The sequence below is a fragment of the Carassius gibelio genome, chromosome B1 (genome assembly GCF_023724105.1).
Source record: "Carassius gibelio isolate Cgi1373 ecotype wild population from Czech Republic chromosome B1, carGib1.2-hapl.c, whole genome shotgun sequence".
NCBI classification, from domain to species: domain Eukaryota; kingdom Metazoa; phylum Chordata; class Actinopteri; order Cypriniformes; family Cyprinidae; genus Carassius; species Carassius gibelio.
In genome coordinates, this window is record NC_068396.1 from 25909458 (window position 1) to 25919355 (window position 9898).

At 36.8% G+C, this 9898-nt stretch overlaps 1 protein-coding gene across 1 annotated transcript; it reads left to right on the top strand.

The window, feature by feature from the left end:
• Positions 1–5852: 5852 nt before the first annotated feature.
• LOC127948521 (uncharacterized) lies at positions 5853–7096 on the top strand. Its single transcript, XM_052545000.1, has one exon. It carries the CDS (start codon positions 6231–6233, stop codon positions 7092–7094), a length of 864 nt encoding a protein of 287 aa, XP_052400960.1. The 5' UTR covers positions 5853–6230; the 3' UTR covers positions 7095–7096.
• The last annotated feature ends 2802 nt before the right edge of the window (positions 7097–9898 follow it).

Sequence of the window (9898 nt, forward strand, 5' to 3'; positions counted from 1 at the left end):
TGTAATAGCAGAATAATTGCAGATTTCTAAAACGGGGAAACGATGGGATGGATTTCTTGAAAATTCATCAAGGGTGTTGCATAACAAATCCATTTGCACACTAATCTCACTAATGACTGTGTGCTTGGGGGGCACTTTCTTTTCTGGCATTTAAATGACATTACTCATTTTTCATTTTATCCAATAATATTTGACTCATTGAAAAAAAACAAGACATAGCATTTATCGATCCTAGTGACAAAAAAGAAGACCTTCTATGTTATCTGTAGTAGCAGAAAGAAGCTGGGTGAGAGCAGCAATACGAGGGAAAGCCACATTCAGCTGTGCTGGTTCTCATGCAGTGCAGAGGATGGAGCTGGAGGAATCTCCAGTGGAGCTGTTTATTGCAGCTGATGCTGGAGACTTAATCATTGCTGTGGAGAATGATGGAACTGTCTTCACAAACTGGGGCTAAGAGTGGATTTGAGCAGTTCTTTATTTGTCCTATTCAGTACCTCTCTTTGGATGAGTGAAAATCGCCTCAGCTGCAGTTTAATGTTGAGAAGCACATTGTTTGAGAAAATGATTCTGTAACTGCTCTTATTGATTAAAAATGTTTTGCAGCTTAAATGCATTACAGTTACAACCAAACAAGCAAACACTGGTATAAAATGCATTTTTAAATAATTCTCACTCAGAAGTTCCTAGCAAATTTTGGGGAAAAAAAGTAGGAACACTGAAAAATTATTTAAAACATATATACAAACAAACATATTTCAATATGTTTTCAATGGTTCTGCTGTTGATTTGTTGAACTAATTTTAGTGGCAGAGCATCTATGCATGAATGAATGAATGAATGAATGAATGAACTAATGAATGAATGAATAAATAAATACATATTTCTTTATTTAAAATGTAAGTTATCTACTGTACTACATAAATAGCTGTTCTTTATTGTAAGCAATATCACACAATAAACCTCATAACATCTTGACTGAGCCCACTGATTAGGGAAACCGCTTCGATTTGGCCATTGCTATTTCTAATTTCATTATTTATTTTTTGTCCTATAAATGAATTGAAAAAATCTAAATTTCAGATTTCAAGATGAAAAAGTTCAATTTCAAAAGTTGAACGATTGCTAGTTCACATCTTCAAATTTCATGGTTATCTTTCAAATAAATCTGTCGTTTCATGGAGACCATTTTGGAGACCTGTGGAAATACCGAATACTAAACCTGAAATTCAAAATTTTTTCACTCATTTATAAACAAAAAGGAATTAAATTAGAAAATAAACATAGCAAATTACTATTGATCTCAGACTTTTATGCACACTGTTTAACAGTGTATCAGTACAAGAATCAGTATCTTGTAATCATCAGTGATTTTATATATGCACTTGCTACTGTTCTTATGACTCATTCCAGTGCAACATTTGGGTCAACAATCCTGCTCGCTCACATTGAGTAAATGGCACTTAACCCTAGTAGCTCGAGGGAATCTGTCCCTGCAATTAGTGTCCAATTGCAATTTCAACAGCACTCGATGGAAAGCTTCCATCAGGTAAAGAATTTAAAACGGAATGCTGCCTATTCAGTTCAGTGGTGTGCCATGATAAATATACTGTAGATTGCAGATGGGTAAAGTTGAAGAGAACATGAAGATCATTTTAAGGGCCTACATATGACATGTTGTCAGGCAGGATTGCAGAAAGAAATTTCAAACATTTTGAAATGATTGGTTTTGAAAGAAGTTTGGATGAAAGCTAAAAAAAAATAACATTCCTCAAGTAGTAAAGCATGCTATTATCATCAAGATCATGTATTTGATTCCCAGGGAATGCATGAATTGAAAAGATCTGTATATCTATTTGTCTGTCTTTCTATCTATCTACCTACACTGATAAAAATATTTTGTGGTCAAGTAAATACTACAGAAAAAAAAACAAATGTAACTTACACATTTATTTAGTTTGATCAAGAATAAAACAAAAGTGTAAGTTCTATATCAGTACTCAATATGAGCTTGTAGAAGTATATTTTAACTATTCTACAACAAAATCTATTAAAAGTAGATTTTAAAATACAAGGAATTTACACACTTATCACTTGGGATTAATCAAAATAGTAAATCCCATTTGTGGAAAGAAAGTAAGATGAATCTTCACATAAAAGTTATGTTCCTGCAGGATGAATCAGACAGTTACATTACTCCCTGAAGCTCAGACTAATTAAGGGTACTTGATTTATGACATGCCTTATTACAGTAATATGAAAACAATAAGAAATCAATTATCCAGTCTTCCAAGGATTGCCCTTTCTATTTTAGGTGTTAAGATGCTAATTAACAATACCACAGACATTCTAGGTGTTTGTGTGTGTGCATGCATTTTTTTTTTTTTTAAACACTCTCCCGTGACAATTACTTATCTGTCCACAGGATTGGAATCAATTGATGTGCTTGGTTTGCAACATGGGGTGAAATGAATGAATCAATAAGCCGTGAAAGCTTGATTTTTTTCTTCTTTCACTTTATGTGTTTGCATCAAACTGATACTGTTTTGTTACAGTCCAAAACTTGATTCAGCAGGATTAAATCTAACATTCACAATAATGAATATATTGGTCTCTGCAGACAGTGTTTAAAGCTTTTATGTATCAGGATTCCAGCTATATGAAAGTCTGTTTTGCACTGACAGAATATTTTAATATATATCATGTAATAGAAAAAAAATATAACACTCATTTATCTGGAACCTCTTCTATGCCATTTTATTATGAAAGTGATTTTCTGTTTCAGTTCTTGCTGGTGCCTGCAACAGTTCCACGATTAAAAAAAAATGGCTAAAACAAGCAATTGTTTCTTTCTGTACTTAGCATCTGATATGTCAATGTTTCATCTAAAATGGCATTACATATAAGATGATGTATGTCCTCATAGACATGAGGTTGGCAGGCACAATTTTCATTATTTGGTTGAAAAAATGTGTGTACATGTGCTTTACACGTGTAAAAACAGGCCAATCAACAAAATAATTCCTACAATTTGTGACTAAATTTATGCTGTAAACAAAAAGAAAATATAAAAAAAAACAATTTAATTTGGATATATATATATATATATATATATATATATATATATATATATATATCCCATTTGTGGAAATAAAGTAAAATACATCTTTACATTAAAGTTATGTTCCTGCAAGATGAATCAGACAGTTACATCTGTATGGTTTAATGTCTTTTATAATAGTCATACCACTATTTTAATCAGTTAACCAGTCAGAATCAACAAATGAAAAACACAAACTCTAATTTCTTTTACAAAATCTGTATTTTTATTTTCCCTCTATTGGACGTATTTACTTTTTCCTTATTGTGTAAAATGTGCTTATGTATTAATAAATCTATTAATGTGTTTAAATCAAAGGAATGGATGGCTTAATGGCAAGCCTTTGATGTAAAAAGAAAGTGAAGCCCCCGGCATAAAAACCTTATTTACCTCCACTTTTGTTCAGGATCGATAAGCCATTAAAGGTTTCCTACAACCTTAATAAGACATCCATTGAACTACACAGACCATCTATATGTATCTCATTGCAGCACTGTGTTTATTTTCATGCCTCTAAGCTCACAAAGCACAAATTTCAACTCGGTGAATTGGATGATGGGATAGATTCAACATAAAAGTATTAAGAGTTGAATAATTTGCATGTGGGTCTATTTAGGCTTTGTTCTGCATTAGACTGGATTTGGGTCCTAACACCTCTTGACAGTAAATGTACGGAATCATGTCAAGTGGTGTCTTCATTCTCTACAAATTGTGACTCCATTAATGTAAAAAAACAGAAAAAAAAAAAGTCCAAGATGACTTTTGAACCAAGTTAATCTTTACAGTATTTCAAAATAAAAGCCTAATAAACTGTGGCATCTACGCGCTGCAAAAATAAAAAATAAAACTCCTGCAAATAAAGAAAACAACTCAATCAATTTGACAACACACATGCTGCAAATGCTGTCAAACTGCTGTCAAACTGATAAAGATGTTTTCTTGATTTGCTGATGCTTTTTCTATTTGCAAGTGTTTTCTGAAGTTGCAGCGCGTGGAGCTCTCTCGGCAACTGTAGGCATCACTGTTTAATGCTAGTTTTCTATTACTCAGCCATTACACATCATGCTGTTGCGTTATACCACCAACTTGGAGCTTCATGCAGAACTGTATCTACAATTACTTCTTCCTTAGTGCTTCAGAAATATGTAATGTGTCACATTTTTATCAAAGTATAAAATAGTTCTGTTTTCTTTTTCATATAAAAAACATTTAGAAATCTATTTAAATTCATGTTAATAAAGAATGACCAATATTTATAATGATTCCATTTGAGAGGAATTGATCTGAATGTGAGCTAATGTCTTTTCTATGAGCGGAATGGTTATTGGCAATTGTTTAATTCTGAACTGAGCTACATGTGTCACTTCTGCTGTAATGTTGTTGTTATTAATTAAGTTGGCTTGAGAAGGCCAAAGGGTTGGGGGGTGTCCTGTAGCTAATTTTACATAATGATTACAAAATGTAATCATTTAATTAACTATTATTTATAAGCCTGTTTCCCCCCTGGGCCTGAAATGGAGTAATTTTTGTCAAAATGGATAATTAACCAATAATTAGCTAAATGTGCTTTTGTGCTGAAACCTTGGCTGGTTTAGGCCTGTCATGGATTAATAATGATTACTATAAAACCACCAGTAGATGGCAGCAAGCCCCTGTTTTGATAAATGATTTATTGAATCGTTCAAATCAAACAATTCGCTCAAAACAGTTGATTCAATGAGAAACTAAACAAGCCTGCGTTCCAATGTGCATACTATCCATCCTAAATTCTATGTGATATTAGTAATTTTCAGTAATATTCAGGGCAGATGGTATGCAGGGAAAGTGTCCATCTGAATGGGCCATTGAATCATTGGCTCTCTTGATTCGTTCAAAACCTGCTTTATTCATGGAACAAAATGTACTCGGTTACGAACGTAACCTCGGTTCCCTGAGATATGGAACAAGTACTGCGTATGGGGACAAGTTCCTTTTTTCCTCTATACCGAAGCCATTTTTTAAAATGCTGTGCAACTGCACTGCCTTTGGTTAAATCTGGTAAACTTTTTTAAACCAATGACAGCGCTGTGGTGATGCAGCGCTCCAAAACCCGCCAAAATGGGTGGGGATAATGGCTATATAAGCAGGCAAATCGCCAGAGGAAATTAGGTCATCTCAGGTTACATTCGTAACCGATTACGTTCCCTTTCGATACTTCACTCATACTGTGTATGGGGAACGAATTCAACCGTGCCGTGCCACGGTAGGGAACGACAAGACTTATCTTGGACACCTTGGGGACCAGCCGGCCGCCTCACAGATGTCCATGATAGAGACACCACTAGACCAGGCCCATGAAGAGGCCATCCCTCTAGTGGAGTGTGCTGTTACTCCTATGGCCCATAGAGGAGTAACACAGAGCAACAGCGTCAACTATCCAACGTGAGAGGTGCTGCTTGGAGACTGAAGACCATTTGGTGCGGCCACCAAAGCAGACAAAAAGCTGGTCAGATTGCTGGAAAGGCTGTGAATTCTCAATGTATATCCTCAAAACCCTTACTGGACAGAGTAATGGAGGCAGTGCTGGGAAGGAAATGACCTGTGCTCTGAACGGGGTCGAAAGCACTTTAGGGACATAGCTACGCCTGGCTTTTAAAATGACCTTCGAGTCATTGGGCCCAAATTCAATGCATGTATGGCTCACCGAGGGGGCCTGTAGATTACCACTGATTGGCCAGCGATAGGAGCATGAAATGCTTGATGTTATGCTGGTGCCTGTTGGTGTCGCTGTTGGACAGTGTTTTCTCTACTTCCTGTTGGCCTTCTGTAGCTAATCATAGCTCCATGTAGCTGTTTTTATTTTATATTTTTTCTCTATAATCTTTCTTACTATCACTGTCTGTTTGTTTGTTTTGTTTTTTAATTGTAAAATATAACTTAATTCACACCATATTTCTGATATTACCGATCAATCTTATCAGATTAACTTTGATCGTTCACTCTTCCGTGACTGCAGCACACCTGCAAAGCGTTAGCACTCGTTAGCTTGTCATTAGCGTTTTCTTTTCTCCTCTCCTCTCCTCTCTCACGCTGCAGTTTTCCACAAGTTCATCAAACAACCGCAGTAAGAATATTTCATCAAGCACGGTGAGTAATGGCTTCTCCTACAATTGTTATTTGCACCTCTTGCCACATGTACAGTTTATCTATCTCTGTCGCTGATGAGGGATTCACATGTGATAAATGCAGGGAAACAGTTAGGCTGACAGAGAAGATTTCAGAATTAGAGACACGCATCCAAACTTTAATTGAGGACAGTAAGAATGTTAGGGCTCTAGATATGGCTTTGGATGCGTCTAGCTCAGGGATTCCTGTACATTGTCCGGTTCCAGCAGAGCCCTTGCAGCAGGGCAACTGGGTGACGGTGAGGCAGCGTAGTCGTGGGTCAAAACACAGCTCTTCTGTTCCGATCAAAACATTAAACAGGTTCTCCCCACTCAGTGATGCACCCACTGAGAAACCTGATGAAAGTGCTCTAGTTATTGGTGATTCTATTGTACGGAACGTGAATATAGAGACACCAGCCACCATAGTCAAATGTTTACCGGGAGCCAGAGCGCCTGACATCTTGGCAAATTTAAAAGTGCTGGCTAATGCTAAACGTAAATACAGTAAGATTGTTATTCATGCCGGCGCTAATGATGTTCGACTTCGCCAGTCGGAGATCACTAAAAATAACTTTAAAGAGGTGTGTGAACTTGCAAGCACGATGTCAGACACTGTAATATGCTCTGGTCCCCTCCCTGCTTACCGTGGTGATGAGATGTATAGCAGATTGTCATCACTCAATGGCTGGATGTCTAAGTGGTGCCCACAGAATAACATAGGTTATATAGACAATTGGACGAGCTTTTGGGGCAGACCTGACCTGTTTAAAAGAGATGGTCTTCATCCCTCCTGGGGTGGCGCCACTCTTCTGTCTAGAAATATGGCAAATAGTCTTAGTGTTTATACTTGACTAACTGGGGCCCAGGTCAGGAAGCAGACAGACTGGCTAAACCGACCGTCTGCTAGCTGCCTCCCGTCACAGAGGTCAGTTAATTCTCAGCACATAGAGACTCTTTCACCTAGATATCACACTATAGAGACTGTGTCTGTTCCACGAACTAGAAAATACAAAAAATGTCCAAACCAAGTTAAGGTTAACAATTTAATTGAGGTTCAACAAATAAAAAACAAATGCAATATGGATAAACAAATGATAAAGATTGGCTTATTGAATATCAGATCCATTTCTACGAAAACACTTTTTGTAAATAATATGATAACTGATCATAATATAGATGTGCTCTGCTTGACAGAAACCTGGCTAAAACCTGATGATTACATTATTTTAAATGAGTCCACCCCCCCAAGATTATTGTTATAAACACGAGCCGCGTCTAAAAGGCAAAGGGGGAGGTGTTGCTTCAATTTATTATAACGTTTTCAGGATTTCTCAGAGGGCAGGCTTCAAGTATAACTCGTTTGAAGTAATGGTGCTTCATATAACATTATCCAGAGAAACCAATGTTAATGATAAATCCCCTGTTATGTTTGTACTGGCTACTGTATACAGGCCACCAGGGCACCATACAGACTTTATTAAAGAGTTTGGTGATTTTACATCCGAGTTAGTTCTGGCTGCAGATAAAGTCTTAATAGTTGGTGATTTTAATATCCATGTCGATAATGAAAAAGATGTATTGGGATCAGCATTTATAGACATTCTGAACTCTATTGGTGTTAGACAACACGTTTCAGGACCTACTCATTGTCGAAATCATACTCTAGATTTAATACTGTCACATGGAATTGATGTTGATAGTGTTGAAATTATTCAGCCAAGTGATGATATCTCAGATCATTATTTAGTTCTGTGTAAACTTCATATAGCCAAAATTGTAAATTCTACTTCTTGTTACAAGTATCGAAGAACCATCACTTCTACCACAAAAGACAGCTTTTTAAGTTATCTTCCTGATGTATCCGAATTCCTTAGCATATCCAAAACCTCAGAACAACTTGATGATGTAACAGAAACTATGGACTCTCTCTTTTCTAGCACTTTAAATACAGTTGCTCCTTTACGCTTAAGAAAGGTTAAGGAAAACAGTTTGACACCATGGTATAATGAGCATACTCGCACCCTAAAGAGAGCAGCCCGAAAAATGGAGCGCAGCTGGAGGAAAACAAAACTAGAGGTATTTCGTATTGCTTGGCGGGAAAGTAGCATATCCTACCGAAAAGCATTAAAAACTGCTAGATCTGATTACTTTTCTTCTCTTTTAGAAGAAAACAAACATAACCCCAGGTATTTATTCAATACAGTGGCTAAATTAACGAAAAATAAAGCCTCAACAAGTGTTGACATTTCCCAACACCACAGCAGTAATGACTTTATGAACTACTTTACTTCTAAAATCGATACTATTAGAGATAAAATTGCAACCATTCACCAGTCAGCTACAGTTTCGCATCAGACAGTGCACTATAGACCCCCTGAGGAACAGTTCCACTCATTCTCTACTATAGGAGAGGAAGAATTGTATAAACTTGTTAAATCATCTAAACTTACAACATGTATGTTAGACCCTATACCATCTAAGCTCTTAAAAGAGGTGCTTCCAGAAGTCATAGGTCCTCTTCTGACTATTATTAATTCCTCATTGTTATTAGGACATGTCCCCAAAACCTTCAAACTGGCTGTTATTAAGCCTCTCATAAAAAAGCCACAACTTGACCCCAGAGAACTAGTTAATTATAGACCAATCTCGAATCTCCCTTTTCTGTCCAAGATACTAGAAAAGGTGGTATCCTCACAATTATATTCCTTCTTAGAGAAAAATGGTATATGTGAGGATTTCCAGTCAGGATTTAGACCGAATCATAGTACTGAAACTGCTCTCCTTAGAGTTACAAATTATCTGCTCTTATCATCTGATCGTGGGTGTATCTCTCTATTAGTTTTATTGGATATTAGTGCTGCGTTTGACACAATTGACCACAACATTCTTTTGCATAGACTTGAACACTTTGTTGGCATCAGTGGAAGTGCATTAGCATGGTTTAAATCGTACTTATATGACCGCCATCAGTTCGTAGCAGTGAATGAAGATGTATCATATCGATCACAAGTGCAGTATGGAGTACCTCAAGGCTCAGTTCTAGGGCCGCTACTCTTCACGCTTTATATGTTACCCTTGGGAGATATCATCAGGAAACATGGTGTTAGCTTTCACTGTTATGCTGATGATACGCAGCTCTATATTTCCTCGCAGCCCGGTGAAACACACCAATTTGAAAAACTAATGGAATGCATAGTCGATATAAAAAATTGGATGACGAGTAATTTCTTACTGCTAAATTCAGAAAAAACAGAGGTGTTAATCATAGGGCCTAAAAACTCAGCTTGTAATAACCTAGAACACTGTCTAAGACTTGATGGTTGCTCTGTCAATTCTTCGTCATCAGTTAGGAACCTAGGTGTGCTACTTGATCGCAATCTTTCCTTAGAAAGCCACGTTTCTAGCATTTGTAAAACTGCATTTTTCCATCTCAAAAATATATCTAAATTACGGCCTATGCTCTCAATGTCAAATGCAGTAATGTTAATCCATGCATTTATGACTTCAAGGTTAGACTACTGTAATGCTTTATTGGGTGGTTGTTCTGCACGCTTGGTAAACAAACTACAGCTAGTCCAAAATGCAGCAGCAAGAGTTCTTACTAGAACCAGGAAGTATGACCATATTAGCCCGGTCCTGTCCACACTGCACTGGC

What these genes read in the sequence shown, in the direction of transcription:
- LOC127948521 (XM_052545000.1), top strand. Translation starts at nt 6,231, where the DNA reads ATGGCTTCTCCTACAATTGTTATTTGCACCTCTTGCCACATGTACAGT.